The sequence below is a fragment of the Amia ocellicauda genome, chromosome 17 (assembly GCF_036373705.1).
Source record: "Amia ocellicauda isolate fAmiCal2 chromosome 17, fAmiCal2.hap1, whole genome shotgun sequence".
Lineage (NCBI taxonomy): Eukaryota > Metazoa > Chordata > Actinopteri > Amiiformes > Amiidae > Amia > Amia ocellicauda.
Window position 1 is genome coordinate 7,993,067 of NC_089866.1, and position 18,730 is coordinate 8,011,796.

Genomic DNA, 18,730 nt, shown 5'->3' on the forward strand with positions numbered 1-18,730 from the left:
TATTAGCGGCGGACAAAGCATGGGATCGCGCAACTTTTGATGAACAAGCATAATAGTGGGGCATAAGGTATGCATGAGTATGAAGTGCAAATGCATGCGTCAGTTGGTTTTGGAGAAGAATAATTCTGTAGCATTTCACAATGTCGCCGCTAAACGCAATATGGCGGCAGCATTATGTGACCAACACATGTCGTTTTCACTGCGTTTGTAGGTATAAGTGGTTTCTACAAAATTTGAGAGTTTCGTGAGCATGTATGAGCATTTACTGGCATTAGAAGTTTTGGCAGAAGGAAAAAAATAAAAAAATAAATACAAATCCTAACAAAAACTACTAATCTATCCCTTAAGGCAGGAGAGAAAAAATGGTTTGACACGCACGTTATCCTGACTCCAGTGATACATTTGTCTGTCTGTTGAAAAGTCTAAGTTGCAGCCTGCGTGGAACAAAGCCGCCTTTTAGACACCCCGATGGCGAATCAGATTTCGGGAATGTCTCCTGGCAGGGAGTTCCTCAGGGCCTCAGGGTAGGGGTGGAAGGTCACCAGCTCCCCGGCACACTGTGGCATTAGGTTGTGCCGCAGCCCTGGCGAGCGCTCGGCCTGTCTGATGTTGGCAACTGTCTCGCTGGGTCTCTTAGCGTTGTTTGTCACACAGCAGTCTGGGCTTCTCTCCCAGGCTCCTTCCGCCACGGGACGCATATGCTGCAAATCTCAGTGAGTCGCACTCTTCCCAGTGGGGAAACTGACCGACCTTGGGGGGGATCAGTGTTGAGGTTAAAACAGACCCCTCACCCCCGGGCAGTCAATCAGTCGTTTCAGGAAGTCAACACGACACAATTGGTTGAGAACAACTGCCCGCCACCCCAACCCCATAGACTCTCTCCAGCCCCTTTAGTGCCGCCAAGCGGATGCAAGGCAGGGCTTTTCCGGGTTAATGGGAGACAGCTGTTAGGGGGCAGTCTGGCAGCTTTGATCCACACCAGACGGTGGATTAAACCCAGAGTCTGTGCCTTGCGGTGGTTATAAACGGTGATTCTTCCACGGAGCTGCTGCACGGATCGCAGTTCTGCAGGCAAAAGCACACACATGCATGTGAACTCTTGAATCTCATGTTTGGCAGCAGTGGCCTGTGAGAGACCGGGTTGGTACACAAAGTCAGTGCTAGGCCAAGTGCACCAGCCTTCAGCAACTGCACGCCCCCTTGATTGGCAGTTTCAGCCATGTATACGTCTCGATACCTGGCACTTCATAAACCAAACTAGTTGGACCACATCTCTGTGCCACTATTGATAAAGGACTGAATGAATTCCTTGGAAGAATCCCAGGAGAAATATGATCTGCAAATGTGCACCGCATCCAAAAAGCACATTCTTTTCTTGTGACGGCACTTTTAGTCATTTATTTTCAATTAGAAATGGGCATCAGCATATCGGGGTTGGGGCGGGGGTAAAGTTGCTACAGGGAACATATTATAGTCTCTGTTTACCTACTTTTCTCATCATCATTTGTCAGCGATTGAAATAAGATCTGCTCCTTTCAGAAACAGTTTCAGATCTCGCTCCCCGTATCTCTTCTGAGAGAGACACCGCTTTACCTTTTTGAACTGTTCTCCGCCATGGCGTATCGATGCAGTTGTCACTGCCTTCGGGAGAAGCCTTATGAAACGAATGAATCCACCGCACTTCTACTTCACCCACGGTATCACTTACTGGCTTGCGGGAGCATAACACTCCAGGGTATTTTATATCACTGCTAGATATTTTTTCAATTTCCTTTATATATTTTGCAGGGTATTTCACAGCAATCTGTACATATCTTTACTTGGTAGTGTCTTGGAATCATTTTAGAAGAAACAGCAGCTAGTATCAGACCTGGGCTGTTTCTCTGTGGTAATAACAGGGACTCAAGTGGCCCTTGGTGCCCTTCTGGATACTTCTCTTAATGAGAAGGAGCAGAAGGAGATTCAGGTGAGCTTTCATACATGATTAGAGCACAGCCGAGCGATAGACCAGACTTACACTGACAGGTGAGCACTGCTGAATTCTGGGAAAATGCTCAGCTGTTGCTTTTCTTCCCCTCTCATTTCTAATAAGAAAAAAATCTAGGAGCGGGCACAACGAAGTGTGGCAGGTGTGGGGAAGATCTAATTAGTAGGTGAAGGGCTTTGCGTGGCACCTTCATATCGGAGGAGTGTGAATCGCAGCCTCCTGGCGGGACTTGCATGACACACAGTGTGCAGAGAGGGAGGTGCTCGGCAGGCTGTATTTCCAGCTCTGCAGGGTGTCCGATCACAAACCTGGTTGAGGAACACGGGACTCTCTGCCAAAAAAGAAAAGCAAATAAAATAAAACTGCCGAAAAGATTGTCAAGTGGATGTGTTGGAAAGGAATACTGATTCCCGTCTGTCCTGTACAGACCACTAGTTGCCAAAAAGATGTGCCGATGTAAGCTGTAATCCTATCCATATTTGGATGTTCAAAATGTTATGAAATATACCAGTACCACACTGCCATCAAGTGGCCAATAAAGCACACAGGAGGAATCCTTATATTCAGGGATCAAATCTTCCATTTTAGGTCATTTTAGGTTCATTTCTCAGAGGACTTTATTTTTCCTCTAATCTGATGTTCATGTCACTTGGAATTATGCTCTAGCGATAAATTCTTGCCAGAAAAAAACAACTTTATATAATAACCGAGCAGTTGAAGCCAGTTAATTTAGATGTTCTATTACCCATGACAGAACATTGATTCACCAATCTGTATGTGGAATTAAGTTTCTAGCACACTGGAATGATTGCATCAGATGTTTTGCTTTTTTGCGGCCGCTGTCTCCTTGCCAGAGAAAAAACGTTTTCAGATTTCGTGCATCTTGCTGGATCACAAGCAATCGTTTTAAAGTGAGAGAGACTCTCATGTGGATTGCTATGGTTTCTGAGATGTGCATAGCTATGTCATTGCACCCTGGTGACCTGAAGTCCTGAAATATGTTTTTGTTGTGTTTCCCTTGCAGTGGAGAATGTGGCACATTGTGAGTTTGCCAACTTGAGAGATCTGCTCATCAGGTAAGCTGCACGCTAGTATTTAGGACATTATTCTTGCCACTTCTTGTTTGTATTTATTTTATTTTATTTATCCTTTTACCAAAGACTGTTTCAACTATTGACCCTACATATCGTCAAAGCTGCTGCAGTATAATCCCACAGTACAGTGTTCCTTATTGAAACGCTGCTGAGGTATATCTTCCTTGTGCTGAATGAAACAGACGGGGTCAGGGAGCGAGCACAAGGCCTTTAATGAATTCTGCGAACTGCTACTGAAGGACGAGGACCGCCTTACAATGGCTGATTGTCTCGCATAATCTCTGAGTGGGATGTGTGGATAGGCTGGTGACAGGCCATCCCAGTTCCTCTGAGGTGAAGCAGGCACCTTTGTGTGACTCCCTGTCCCAGTCCCAGTTCTGCTTTCCTTGATATTTTGACCCTGAGACACCATTTCCTGATATTCTACCTCCTCCCAGTTTCAGGTCTATAAACTTTTTGTGCTGGTTTAGTACACAATTGGTCGATGAATGCGGAAGGCTCGTCATGTGAACGCTCATATACACACTTGGTTCACCTCCCCTCTTTGTCCTTCCTTCTCCTCAAGGTCCCACCTGCAAGACCTGAAAGATGTCACGCACAACATCCATTATGAGACCTACAGAGTGCGGAAGCTAAACGAAAGCAATATGAATGGATTTGGACTTTCACCTTTGACCCCGGTCAATGGCACGATGGGGAAAAACGAGGCCGAGAGCCACCTCTGAGGGAGGACGGGGAAGGCCAGAAGACCGAACACAATCCGATGTTTCAAAGAAACTGCCTTGATCTGCGTCTCCTCGCCCTTGGTCCTGTCCCCGTCTCTCAGTGCAGTATGAAGACCCTTGTACACCAATGACAACTCCAATGGAAAACAAATGTCATCTTGTAGGCATAACAGCTAAACAAAACACTTCTACTAATATTTTTAAAACTGTGTCCTGTGTGGAAGTAGGACCTTGAAGTGGCCCAAAGTTGGAATGGAAGAAAGATTCCACAGCTCTAGTTTAGATCATGACACGTCTTTTGGCCCATAGATTTCAGTCTTATCTTGTACATTCAACTGATGGCAATCCCGCTAAGATAATGATACAATAGGGGAGGGGGCATTGTGTAAAACTCTGGAGGTACACTGGACATTTAACCCACCACAATAATAATGGACATGACATAGACACCCTTTAGATTTTGTTGACATCCCATGAACGGCTGGTGTGTGTGTAATCAGTTTCGACTGCCTTGTGGATACCTGAACGATCAGTATTGTAAAGTGATGCGATTATCACTGTCGTCCGAAACGCAGCACTTGGACGGTTATTTGATTTGATGATCCTTTTTCCCCAAATTTCACTGACCCCCTTAACAGTATCTAGGAGAGAAACAAACTTCTAAAATGTGTATAACAAATGCCTAGCAGATTGTGCTTAAGTGAGACGGTTGAAACAATGTATAAATAACATCTTATTACTTATTACTTTTTTTTGCCCTTTTTCTAGCACCCGGGCTGGTCAGCATTGACATCCATACCAGCTCAGGTGGTGTGTGTACTAGTAGACCTGTTAGGGTTGTTGTTTTTTAAAGTGGGGCTTCAAAGGGAGTTACAGATCTTTCTGTGTATTTACATAATGTTATTCCTTGTAAGTGACTGTTGCATATTGTGTTAAAGCTTTTGAACATCAGAGTTCAGATAAGGGAACTGCGCTCAGATCAGTCTGCGCCAAAAAAAAGAACATAAAACAAAAAAGACTTGCTTTCTGCGGTCAGTTACAGTACATCGTCAAAGCTAACAGCATCACGTGACCGCAATTACCGTTCTGGCGTTGTATTCGGATTAGCAATTTCCCCCCTGGTCCCTCTGCAAAGCATTGTGATTACTCTCTGAATCGATGTCTCTCGTTTTGACCGGGGCTACTGAACACGTGCGGCTTCCAGTCCATTCCAAGAAGCCCATTTCCCCCCGTTGAGATGACCTCTGAACTCTGACCAGGTCCTGCATTGGAATGGATTGGAAGGGCAGGATGTTGACTAGCTCTCTTCTCTGAAACACGCTCACTGTGGGTCCCGACTCCGGGGCACTTACACTGTGGGAATACAGTGGACTTGTCCAGGAGGTCTATGGCCTGAAAGACTCCTTGTGCTCATCACCTTTTGTACAGACTAATGTTTTTAATGCCTCTGATGTTTTGTACTGTACTAACAGCTCAAATGTGATTTTTTTTTTAATAACAATATTCATATAAAACGCCACCAGTTTGTGATTTAATATACAATCCTCTGTAAATATATTGATCTCCATTCTCCCAAACTCACTAGCTGTCTGTCCAAGACGTGACAAGATGCTGCCCATTTTTGCTGTCTGCAATGCTTCAAAAATGTGATTTTTCTACATTTGGTTCTCTCTCGAGTAAGACAAAGGAACCTGGAGGGCAGCAAACTAGCACATTGTACTGGTCTTTCAAAAAGCTAGGCAAAGTGTTCATTTAGGCAAATAATGAGTTCGATTACATAATTACGAGGTTGAGTGGAATGAAAATCAAATTGCATTGCGCTGGAGTTGGTTATTAGAAGATGCATGATACAGTGACGTTAAAGATTGAATACACTTCTAAAAAGGCCTGTTTAATGAATGTACAGTGTATGTTGTTTTATTTTAATTCATTTAATTACCCCAAGGCAATGAAAGACTTCAGCTGCATCATCCTGCCGAATCGATCAGACATGAATACAGTGGCACACTAAATAGAAAAAGATATCGAACTGGGGTTACTGTGCATTAGACTAATTTAGCAACTTCCTTTGGCCGGTATAAATAAAGAGAGGTTTGTGTAGGGGGGGGTGGGGGGAGTTGTGAGTCCGGGGATGAGGACAAGCACTTCCAAAATGTGCAATCCTAAGGTGTTCCAAGAGGTGGCGGTGTTGGATCAGTTTTATATACACCCCCCATCATGTACACAATCAGATAACCGAGTATGTTGCAGTGGTGTTACATAGGACAGGTGGAACAGTCAGCTACTTGTACTGGAGTTGGAGTTGATTTCTTCTTCTTTGAAGATGTTTATTCTTCATCCTAATAAGCACTCCTCTGAATGGGGAGATGCTGAAAAAGTCAGATGTTTTCTACTGAATTTGACTTCTCAAATATGACCATAGACATATATCAGTGTGTCAATGGGTTTGTGAAGGACGCTAAGCAAAAGGATCTTGCCTGCCTGTCAATTGCAATGCAAATGAAGCAGCACACCCTATTTTATTAAATGTAGCCCATGTAAAAGATGATGCTTTTGATTTTCATTATACCAATGTGCTTCTGGCACTGATACAGATTTTAGGCAATGATATTTCAAAAGAGCACCAGGGACACTTGGTTTTTATTAAGAGAAGGATGTTCTGGGGTTGAACACTCTTGCCCCCAGTTTATTGTTCATCAACCAGAGTGGGAGAGGATGTGTCAAGCATGATTCAAATAGGGAAGGACTGTGATGTGCAATAGAGACACAAGAAGGAACGATCAAATGGAGCATCCACAAATATAGCATTGTGCACTGAAAAAGCATTGTCCAACTTTCTGACTTCCTACAAAACAGCTGGATTAGAAAACCGGTAAGTTATTGTCCTGTTTTGGAAACAAAGAAAACACAGTAAACAATGTTTTTTTTTCTTGTTTTTTTTTGTACAACTTTTACTAAAACGGTGCAGAGTGCAACCAAACCATTTCAAAACGACAACGCTTGTTTGACAAGGCACTGCAGCCATGAGATAAAATTAATAAAAACTGTTCTCGTCAAATAAAGTTCACCACATCATTATTTACAGGAGAAAATGAAATAGCCGTGAAACTCATGACTTCTTTGTCATAACTTAATAAAGGAAATTATAATAATCAGTGTGCAGCAGTAAGTCCTACCATAGTTCCTAAGCTATTTTAACCAGTGGCATTCATACCAGTTGCAGAACTTAATTACTTTTTGTGTTAAAAAATATTCACTGAATCTAAAGGAAGCTAATCGGAACAGAAAGATTACAACTACTGCTAGTAAACAAATGGGCCACTATTTGATGATGATGTAAACAATTTTTGACCTGTTTAAAGAGGCTTAGATTTTCTGTATTTTCCATTTTCTATTTCGTGATTAAACACAGCTGTTTAACTGTATTAGTTGTTTCAGTCAGAGAAGAAAATAATGTATTACAATAAATTAACCATTTTTTTTATATTTTATAATTTGGCATGAGATTCGTCTACCTCTTTAACAAACTGTAAATTAATGAAACCATTAGAACATGTTGGGAAATGTTACTCCTGCACTAATGCTGAACATTTGCTTTAGTTAAGTTTCAGTAGCACGTGGAAACTGTCAGTGAACCGTCGTCTACTCATCACCACAATTAAAACAAACCTGAGATGTGATGAAACTTATCTGATGCTTTGGGGAAGGCCCTGTCAGTGGTCTATAAAAGTGGAAAGCAAACTATACAGCGCATGGTCGTGCATAAATAATGCACTTCTGCATGCCTTCCAGGACAGTGAAAACCCCCAAATAACCACCCGACCACACAGTCTCTCCTCAGGCCTGTGGCCCACGTTTTTTTTTTTTTTTTTTTTTTTTTAAACTGAAGTACCAATGAAGTCTTTGTTTTTGCAGTCGTTTTGTGTGCGTGTGTGTTTTCCCCCAGAAGTGTTATTATTACACAGCCTAGAGATCTGTCTATATAACATTATGCACATCAGATCTTTTCTGTCTAGAAACAGCTTAACCTTGGCAGTAAACGGAGGAGTATCATGACAACATCATGTGATCTTCCACTCAATTATTCCAAGGGTTTCTGGGATATTCCATTAAGGTCACAACAGTTTCCAATTATTTCGATAATAATAGAGCTGGCAAAGCTGTTTTTGCAAAAGATACACCGCCTGAAAAACCTATGAAATTGCCAACGAATTCCTCTGCAGATGAGGTACTACATGGATTAGTGCATTAACAGTATAGAAGTATAATCGTTTTTCAGTTTGTTTCTGCCGCACTGCGAGGAATTCTAATGTGACGACTAAAACAAATATCTGAGTTGCTTCTTATTAAAAAAATTAAATTAAATATATTAATTCTGTTTGGCATCTGATCCCATTTAAATTCTTCTGTAAAGACACGGAGCTCCACACAGTTACAAGCAGGAGGTTTCCTGATGGAGTCTCGGCATTCCTGTACATACTGGTAAACGCATGCTGTAGTGGTCAGAACTCCTCCATTTTCATTCCCTTGCATGTTTTCTTTCACAAAGTCAAACAAATAGAAAAAACACACCAGAAAAAAACAAATTAAAACAACAAAAAACGTAAGACCTAATGGAAATAAACATTTGGGATGCTGCAGCCACACACGACGCAAGGTACCCCCAATCGTGAACAGGAAATGCTGGTCTATGGGATTGGATTGGCAGCCGCAGTCTTCTAATTTCCCTTCAGTGATCCAAGTGCTGTAAACGAACACAGCATTCAGGAGACACTACACGCCACAATAAACCTACAGTGGTCTCGAGCAGTGTCATATATGCATACCCCTATGATAAATATCCATATTATTGTACCATTTTTATATATGTATTTCTATATATATAGTGTATCTTTCTGTAACATATATTAACAAGTTCATATGATTTCCATTGGATACACAATAAAAAATAAAATACATTTTCTCCCCCCACCCCCATGTCTTCCAACCCCTCCCCCCCATGATATAACCCCTCAGTGGCTCCCCATTTCTCTGTTTACAGTAAATTAAACCCAGTGGTATTGCATACATACTGCAGTACAGGTAGTGCCAGGGTTGTCTATTTCAGACAGGGTGGGGAGACAATCGTTCCTAACGGATCGCCTGAAAAGATTGATCCGTGCTCCTGAAACATACAATACGGGCTTCCCTACAGGAATGACAGGAACATCATTATGAATCCACAATCCAGCCTCTGATATATTGTTCAGCACTAACCAACCTAAGAGACCAAGTACTGTAGTATTGTCATATATAATATGTTGTGCACAGTGCAATGTTATGCAGTTATACCAAATACATATCAATACTAGAACAGGCTGTATTCTGCACATTGCATTACTGTTACTGAGCGACATTTTGTTTTCTTTCTAAGTGGGGGAAATAAGTCGGAGCAAATCCAGCCTCGCTCCTGCTGGCATTCCTGTCATCTACAAATCCCCGAGTTAATTCCTGTCCTCCTGAGATACCACAGGCCCAAGAAACAAAAAAAGCACCAAAGTTGCTTTAATTGTAAACATCGCTGCGTCTGCAAATGGTTCAGCTGACTCAACAGATGGCAACGTTGGATTGTGCAGCGTTACAGGGGCTTCTCAGAGAGCCAGAGCTCAAAATAAATAAAAACCCAACAACAACAAAACAAATACCTCCTCTTTGAATTCCTCCCCTTTTATTCTGCTGTAAACTAGCTTTAAGACACAAAACCCAGCTTAGTAAGATTCCCTATCGCTTTTCCCCCATACAAAAAACACATAAATAAATAAATAAACAAAACAAATAAATACATGTCTAAATAAAATAATAAATTCATAAATATGCAGTCACATCGTCACCTAGCTTTGATGCCAACAGGCTACTCAGATCGAATCGAAATCTCTGGCTGAAGGATCTGCTCACTACCCACCCGGTCTACCACAGCTCCGGTGTGTAAAACGTGGCGCGCCCGAGGACATACACCGTAGGAGGAAGTTCGACCGATTGAACCCATCGGCACCCTGCGTCCGCTCGCTTCCTTAGCTGTGTTCTGCTCAGACCTCTCTTTACATCGATCGCCAAACCTCACCTGACAGGCCTCCAACGTACCCTAGCAGTTAGAGCAGCAAATCCAGATCTACTGCGGTGCTGGAGACTCCAAACCCGAGCAACATCTCATGGCTCCTCACTGCCATGGTAAATACGTGATCTATTGCATGGTTTTACTGTATATTCACTTTACAAAGATCCACTTTTGTGTGAATAATAGCATAATACATAATGCAGTTGATTTCCCTATCCCTTCTGTCAATTTTTTGAGAATATTTCCACCCACTTCTTTCCCCCGGTTCCTACACTGCATCGCTGAAGACAGTGGGCCTGCAAACGAGGTCATACAGTGCAGTACAGAGTCCCATCGGTCTTACATAATGTATCCTTAACATGGCAACAGGAGAGGAAAAACAAAAACGGGCGACCTTTCACTTTGTCCTTTTTGGCTTGAAGGTGGAAAATGCACAGTGTTACATCAGTAGTTATTTAGAGTTCTATCTGTATTCTACGGCATAGACACAAATTCAGTACATCGAACTATATAGTCGAAGGTTAGCATGCACATCCGCAGTGCCAAACGACTGAAGATTAATCATGCGCCTTTCACGGCAGGCATGTACTCCACAGCTGGACAGACGTGCTCTCCAGGTGTTTTTAATTCTGATAGGGGTCGTTAGTTCATTGGAGCTGCCTATGATATGCCACACGAAGGTGGAGATCATTTTTGCGGGCTGTTGGTTTTCTATAAGGAGTTATATACATTGTTATTTGATCACTTGATTGTCACACTGACACTGATTATAAAGGACATTTAAATATTGCCTTTCCTGGCTCTGGCAGACACAACAAGTCATCGCAATAACCTTAATCATACAACCTGAAGCACCCGCTGCAAAACGTCTGGTGTTTTTTGTGGTGTGAACCAGCATCCCCAGGTATTGAAGGCCACCTCCGTTTACTACCGACTCGGATCACTAGAGAGGAAAAGCGAGAAACTAACCCAATCTTCAATATTCCAGAAAACCAGCCCTGGAAAACACGGCTGTTCCGAAATGCTGCCGAAACGAAAGTGGGGGTGGCTTGTGGCTCAAGTAGCCACCAACACCCAATCAGCAACGGTGCCAGGCATTAAGGGGAGGAGAGCAGAGAGCAGAGAAAACTGTGGCGCTGTGTAAAATCAGACGGCAACAAGAGATGGAGGGAAAACCAAGAGAGAGATGTCTTCCTCCAGAACCAGAAAAATAAACAGAAATTAAACTGAAAAGGCAAAATATTTATAGAAAACAAAAGTATAGGAAATGAAAAGTAGACTCCCTTCATTTAAAGCTGGGGGGTTGGCATTAACATCAGCTATTCCTGGCATCTCCTGCCAGCCCGAGAGGCCCGAGCCGCGCTGCCTGGGGGGTGCTGTGACTGTTCACTGTGAGCCGCTCTGCGTCTGTACCGACTCCAGAGTTGTGTTCGAGCAAAAGCAAATAACTCCCTTGATCCTTGTTTTTGTGTGTGTACATTTCTGCACATCCCTCATCCCATCCAAGCTCATCCCATATACACACACAAACACATGTATATGTATGCATGAACAGTATGAGATTCGTGTACCAATCTGTACAATACAATGTGTTTATGTCTCTAAAGACAACCGTGGGCATCTCTGGTCACCCCGATACAACGTCTAAAGGGTCACAATAAAGGGGGCATATCTTCTGATCTATAATATGTCTCCCACCTCCGAACTCCTTAGCTTTGTCTTCTGTACGGAACGATAGGGAAGCGTGTAGAGCAGGACAGTTTCACCTCTCAAACCTGCGCACTGTCTGACCTCAAGAAACTCTATTAAAATGAAATAAATATTTTGAAAAGGCCAAGCTGAGCAGATTACCTAATGTATGTACAGCGGAGTCGCTTCTGAATTGAACCCCTTCCCCACCGCAAGCCCACCACACCCCCAAAGAGAGCCATTTTCGAAACCAAAGCCTGAAAGCCAAACCACTCCTTCACAGCATATCAGTGTCTTACACTCGTACGATGTTAGCAACTTTTATTATATTTTACATGTTACGATTAGGGTAGTTGTACCTTTTTGTCACGGAGGCTTCCCCTCTTTCGAGGAGTCTGAATATCTTGATTGCTTACCACAAACATTTTTTTTTTCCTTCGTTAAAAATCATATTGAAAAAATAATACTTCAAACAAAACAAAAAAATCAGCATGACAACAAGCGGGTAAGCGTGCAGCTCAGACAAAAATAAAATAATTCTACATAGCTGTTTTCTTTAAATATTTCTATTTTCTTTTTTTCCCCCCCGTTAAGACACAGACATGGAAAAACCAGCTTGAAGACCACAAGGGGCTGAAAGGGAGCTGGAATTACGCGAGACAGCAGCCATCGCTATGTGCCGAGCACGTTCGCAAAGAAACCGGGCCCCTGCTGCTTCTGTCTTCTCCCCTCGCTGCCTCGCCTTCTCCCCACTTCCCGCCATACGCCTGGTACAAGTACGCAAAATGGCTGGAGGAACCTGTACACACAACCTTTGAAAAAACATGGAATGATGTCACACCGAAGCGAAATTTCAGTTCTTTTTTTTTTTTATGATTTTCGTTTTTTTAAATATTTCATATATGTGTGTGTTTTTTTTGAGATTTTTCATGTTTTCTGTATATTCCTTCCTGCTAAAAGTTTTGCCATTTTGTCTATTTCAGTTAATCAAGCCCCCGCTCATTTTTTATTTGTCCTTCCTTCCTGTATGTCGTTCCTTCCTTCCGTTAAATTCTTTCAGCCTTGCTTTTGTTTTCCCTTTTTTTTGTTGTTTGTTGTTGATTTCTCCCTCAGGTTCTGAATGAAGTTGGTTGGTCAGCTTTCGGTTTTGACTGGAGGAGAAGGTTTTGGTGACGTGGCGATGTCACCTCTTTGCTCTGGCTACTCGATGACCATGCAGCGAGGCAGGTGCTGCGAATAGTACTTGAAGAGCTCAGCTGTGGCCCCGGGACAGTTGGTGAGCTCTAGCTCCTCCAGGTCCTGCAACTGAATGAGACCAGAGAGCCCCGTGGTGGTGAGCAGAGGGCAGCCTGAGAAGCAGAGACAAAGGCAGGCAGATTAGAAACAGCCTTCTCCAAATGCTGTTCAGGATACTGCAAATCAAAACTCTTCACTAGGTAAGGAGCAGGGCCGAAAATTCACAGCCTGGTTCATAGTCGGCTCGACAAAGTTGTCAGTGGGTAATGCGCCATACCGCGCCAGCCCGGATTTGGGTTGGGTTGAAATGCCAGTGGAAAAGGGGTATCAGTGCTCATGGATAAGCATCAGCCAAACAAATAATAATAATAATATTAATTAAAGTGAAGAGACTGAGGTCTAAAGCTGTAGCGGAATATAAAACAGAAACGTCAAGGCCTACCTGCAAGGGACAAGAGGCGTAAACTTCTCATGCCGAACAGGTGCTGCAATCCGAAATCTTGCACCTGCAAAGAAACACAACTGGATGACGGCCTTTGTTTTCGCTGCTTTGAAAAATGCCTCCTATACACCTGATATATCATTGTCACAAGAGTGCACTGTAAGAATTACGGTGTGGGTTGAAATTTCTGTGCACAAAAAAAAAAACAAGCTGAAATGGTGGGAGTGTAGAACAGTGATACCATTTCTTCAGCTCAGAGGCCTGACCTCAATCCCATATGCATATACTTTCAATTATCTCAAACTCCAAAAGAGATCGCAGAGACAAATTTAATTCGCTGCACGAGGAACAATACTGTGCTAGGAACGGCATAGTATTCCTCTGGCCGATCTATCATAAGGATTGCAGCAGTCATTAAGGCCAAGAACGGGCCTACTTCCTATTAAACACACTTGTCCGTTGCTTTTGGAAATATTATCTTAACTGGGGGGATGTGGAGCGTGACTGTTTAAGACTCACCTGGCAGCACCACCTCAGGTAGAGGCTGCGGAGAGAAGACATGGTGGAGAGGTACCCCAGGCCTGTATCGGTGATCCTCACACACCTGCACAGACAACCATGGCATGTAAGCACTCAACTGTGTTTATAGTTAGAAACAAGATCTGTATACAAGCAAACAGCAATCCATGTGTAGCTATAGCAGCTATAGCCCTGTCATAAGCTGGCGCTACATGATCAGGGAAAACATACAATAAATGAAGTACAGGTCATGATGAAACTCTTCCAAAGAGCAATATAGTATGGAAACAACCACTGTATATCACAGGAATACACTTTACGTACATCTCTGAACTGTATACCTTAAGTGACCCATGTGTCAGTGATGGTGTGTGCAGTAGCGGCCGACTATGACCGTGTGACTCTGGCTAACGGCTGGAAATGACGATGCTGGATTTTGATGATGATGGACGGCACTCTAGGGGTGGGGACGTGAGCATGATGGCGGACCTGTCAAGGACGAGCTCCTCCAGCTTGTGCAGGTCACAGGCGATGTACTCCAGGGCCATGTCGGTGATCCGGGGGCACCAGGACAGGTCCAGGCTGCGCAGTTTCCTCAGGTTCTCTGCCACCAGCTCCACCCCGTCGTCCGTGATCTTGGAGCAGCCCGACAGGCTCAGGGCGGTGAGGTTGGGCAGGCTGTGCACCATGTTGACCACGCCGTGATTGGTGATCTCCCAGCAGGAGTGCAGCCGCAGCGTGTGGGTGGTGTAGCCCTGCTTGGCGGTGAAGTAGGCCATGGCCGTGTCCGTCACGTGGTAGGCCTGCAGGCTCAGCTCCGACAAGTTGGGCAGCAGCTGGGAAATGGCGGCGATGGCGTCGTCAGCCACGTTGATGCAGTCGCTGACGCTGAGCGAGGTGAGCCGCGCGTTCAGGCTGGACCAGAGCCCCGCCTCCGTGAAGTCGTTGCAGCCCGACAGCTCCAGGTGCACCAGGCCCTGCATCTGCTCCAGCATCACCTGGAGGGAGAGAGGGGAGCCCATCACAGAGGGAGGCAGGGAAGATGGAGGCTGAGAGGCAGAGAGATAAAAGGGACGCCGCGAGTGACAGAAGCGAATGGAGAGAAAGGGCGGGGAAGACAGAGCCAAGTAGGCAGAGGAAGGGAAGAGGCAGGGTTCGAGTCTGCGAAACAGTCAGACTGAGAGACGGTCACAGAGAAAGCGAGGCAGGGAACCAGTGAGAAAAGAAGGAATCAAACATGGCAGACCACAGACATTATGGAAAATCCATCTATATTAACCCTAAACATCCACAATAACATCATAGAATTGAAAACTAAGATAACACAGTTGTATCGTTCCAATAGGTTTTCTTTTATATACCAAACATGATAAGATTGATGATCTCACAGGATGCTGATACTAATGGAAAGAAAATCTGTCAAGAGATAGCATCTGAAACCAAGCAAGGAATGTATTAACATCAGCAGTGTAGCACATTTATTGTGTTGGTAAAAAGTCATAATGGTAGGGGTAGTGTTGTGATGTTAAGGTGGTTTGCCTGCACAAAACAAAAAACAGACATAAACCAAGATGATTTAACTAGCCATAACCACCTTAAATAAGTCATGACGAAACCTCTACTATCATGACTTTCTACGAGCATGTACACACAGCCATTCTGAACCTGTGCAGTGTCACGGAGAAACATCACCGTAAGCCATGCAGCAGGAATAATTCTCACAATAACAAGATCGCCCGAACAGATTCTATCATCACTCACTTTACCACAGAAGTATGCAGCAGAAATGCAGTAGTTTCCCCTGAGCTATTTTCAGTGACTGTCCGCTGACTGACGCTAAGATCAACATCTCCAAAACATGAATAGATTGAAGAAGCACCCCTCAGTATCCAGAGATAGGACACAAAGAGGTCAAAGATAAGTAGATATGACCAGTGAGGCATCTCATCTTCTATACTGTCAATTCTATTTGTATGTGGGCATTATCAAGATTAACAAGAACAAAATTTATCTATAAGTTACCAAATTCTGCGACCTGAGCTGAAGCAGCAGTGTTTTTTAAACCATTGTTTTAAAGCAGGCTAAATAATAAATAAATAATAACAACAATAATAAGACAAATATATTATTATTATTGTTACTGAAATACAATGTAGCAGTACAACCAAACGTTTGAAGTAACGCGTCTAAATCGAATGCATCGAACGTAACGCATTTTGTATCCTCTTGGTTGCTGTAGTTGACTGAAGGCGCAAAGAAAAAAAGTGCAATGCTATTCTTGGTTATAATTTCTGTTTTAGTAAGTTTTAAGTATGCAGAGAATGCTTTCAATTGTAATCATTTCCACTTCAAGCGTTTTAAAGCCCAAATAAGGTGGGTACAATGTTTATGTTTTTTTTAGCACGTTTTTATCCCATAGAACACAATTGCAGGTTGAATTTTGCATTGGTTGTGTAGTTTAAAGTATTTATTTGTTTAAATAATGCATTTATAAATAATATAAATAATTATAACTGCTAGAATAATTCAAATTTCCCACAAATACTGATACGTACATCTGATTGTTCGTTATTATTAATAAAACCTGCTTTATCGTCCTTGCAGGAAATAGCTTGAGTACTTAAAAAGCAGAAACAAAAAACAAAGAAATACAAGGGAGGCTTCAAGAGACATCAGGGCTGTTGAAGAGCTTATTTGGCAACCTACGTCTGAATGGCCATCTCCCACGCAGGTACATTGCATCTGCAATTCACTGTACTGCGTCTCTCCAATAATGACAGGGGACTTCAGTTTCTCCAGCGCAACCTGTCAAGTGCCTTTCACGACTACCAACAATACATCACTTTTCCCCTCTGTGAGTGCAACCATAAGCGTCAGGAAAAAGGGTTGTCACTATACCTTCAAAAATGGAATAAAGTACCAGTGCTGAAAGAATGGACAGTGCTTGCATCATCACTTGGGTCACAAAGCAGAAACCAACAATAACCAAAGCCACTCCATAGGCCGACTGCCCCCTACAACCATCATCCAAGCAAGAACACATACAAGACTTGTCTCTCCACCTTAAACACTATGATTTGGACAAAAAGGCTACTTCTATAATGGGGTGAAGTCAAACACTTTGGTTTCTCCCATCTCACAATTTTTAAGCAGAGTTTTTCGACGGGATGTTCCTCAAACAATTCTTGATGCAGACCTAAAAACTTGGTCTTGAAACGACCCCAAAACTGCTGTTGGGAGACCTTGTGGTGCTTGGCCCCAGAGAATTATGGGTAATGATCAATACACTGACTGACAGACTGCCTCACTTGAAATAAGTCATTCATTAAGGAATACATGTACAATTCATATTTCATTTCACAATGACAGGGCACAGACATGCCTTTCTCTGAAAATAACAAGGAACTATTGCTCGAAGCCCTAATCTTTCATTAGCAGTACATTTAAAAACACCTAAAAAGGACTCCTGTTTATCTTTATGCTGTTAAATAGGAGACTGGGGCATGATTAACCTCAGTCATAATGATGTTTTCTGCATAGATGTGATAGGATTATTATTATTTTAATTCCTAATTAAAAAGCTTGCCTAAAGCCATTTCTGAATCTGTAATTCCCTGTCCCTATTACACCAGTATATATTTAGAACCGGTGCTCCAGCAAAAGTCTACACTACTTAGGATTAAAACACAGAGTTATGGCTCAAAAATATATGAGTTTTTAATGTATCCGCTTCCACTGGATGTATCCTATGGTATTAAGAGCCCTTTTGAGCCCTGGCCTTGTAAACTAATGACCTCAGGCATTCCCATAGAGACAGCCCGGTCCAGCTGAACCCATTGTTCTGGGTTCAGCAACCTAGCAACACCAGGTTCATCCACAGAAAAGATGATGTCACAGGATGATGAGGTAAGACAAAACATTCGGATTCTCTTTGTCTCTTTGGTGGCTGACAACAAGGGTTAGATTTAACCTGGCCACTCCAGAGCGAGGCGGGGAGAAACAGGGAACTATATATCCTATTAAATAATAACACAAATTAAAGAAACACTGACCATTTTCATAGGTTGCATGGTTTTTGAAGCATATGTTTGTGAGTGACAGTTTGAAATGCTGTAAACTGGGCTTCTGTGTGTATAGTTGCCCTGTGTGCACCAATAAAGACAATATATCCCAACAGTACTGCACTTAACTGTATATGGAATACAGATATGTCAAGTGCAAGCAGGAAGTAGAAGTATATTAGTTGCACAAGGGACAGAATGAGAACCACAGGGCAGCATTGGGCCCGTGTGGTGCAGACACGGTGTTAATTGCTCAGTGCGGCTGCTCTCAACTTGATTGGAGTACCAGGTTCTCCGCTGCCAACCTGGAAGAACTCCAGTGCCCTGTGAGATCACACCTGCTCCTCCCGCGCTGCTCGAGAACAGCCCCGGTACAGCTCCACTTCTCCGGCACTGTCTCCTCTCCGACACAGGCTTTAGGTGCAAATGCCGAGTTACAGTGCTGGAGTAATGGTGATCAATTGAAAATGGTTAATACCTAAACTGACTTAGCGGACCCCTATTTGTATTTTGTGGTTTCTTTGTGTGTTTGTTTTTTTGATAACATTGCGGTTCTGGGGGAGTGCCGGAAGCAAGCGATTATTACCCTCTCATTAATATCAATCTCTTGGCTTCAGTTTGATAGAAAATGTGAGCTGGTGATGCCAAGTACAGATTGTAGAGAACGCATCTTGTTTCTTGCAGAAAATATTCTTGGACCTAAACAAGTATGTATTTGACTGTAGTGTACAGCGGACTGGTCAGCCTCTTTCAATTTTGATGATTTCCAACTCTGCCACACTGACAATAAGAGTACCTGAATGCTGCCAACAAAATGAGGGAACTCAACACTGACGGTTGAATCTGTGCTCTTTGGTGGTGTTCTGAGCCTCTCTAATTATTT

The 18,730-nt window shown here is 43.1% G+C and overlaps 2 protein-coding genes across 7 annotated transcripts in view; one reads left to right on the plus strand and one right to left on the minus strand.

Moving 5' to 3' along the window:
- The window catches only part of septin12 (septin 12), an 80,970-nt gene extending 75,645 nt beyond the window's left edge, over nt 1-5,325 (plus strand). For all 5 annotated transcript variants that reach the window (XM_066690243.1, XM_066690246.1, XM_066690247.1 and 2 more), the window contains 2 exons: nt 3,012-3,063; nt 3,647-5,325. In XM_066690243.1, the coding sequence (XP_066546340.1) occupies nt 3,012-3,063; nt 3,647-3,806 (212 nt within the window). In that variant the 3' untranslated portion in view covers nt 3,807-5,325. The remainder of the gene's footprint in view (nt 1-3,011; nt 3,064-3,646) is intronic.
- Nucleotides 5,326-8,821: 3,496 nt separating this feature from the next.
- The window catches only part of fbxl16 (F-box and leucine-rich repeat protein 16), a 32,593-nt gene continuing 22,684 nt past the window's right edge, over nt 8,822-18,730 (minus strand). For both annotated transcript variants that reach the window (XM_066690254.1, XM_066690253.1), the window contains 4 exons: nt 14,276-14,784; nt 13,787-13,871; nt 13,268-13,331; nt 8,822-12,938 (listed from right to left, as the gene is read on the minus strand). In XM_066690254.1, coding sequence (XP_066546351.1) covers nt 12,790-12,938; nt 13,268-13,331; nt 13,787-13,871; nt 14,276-14,784 — 807 coding nt within the window. In that variant the 3' untranslated portion in view covers nt 8,822-12,789. The remainder of the gene's footprint in view (nt 12,939-13,267; nt 13,332-13,786; nt 13,872-14,275; nt 14,785-18,730) is intronic.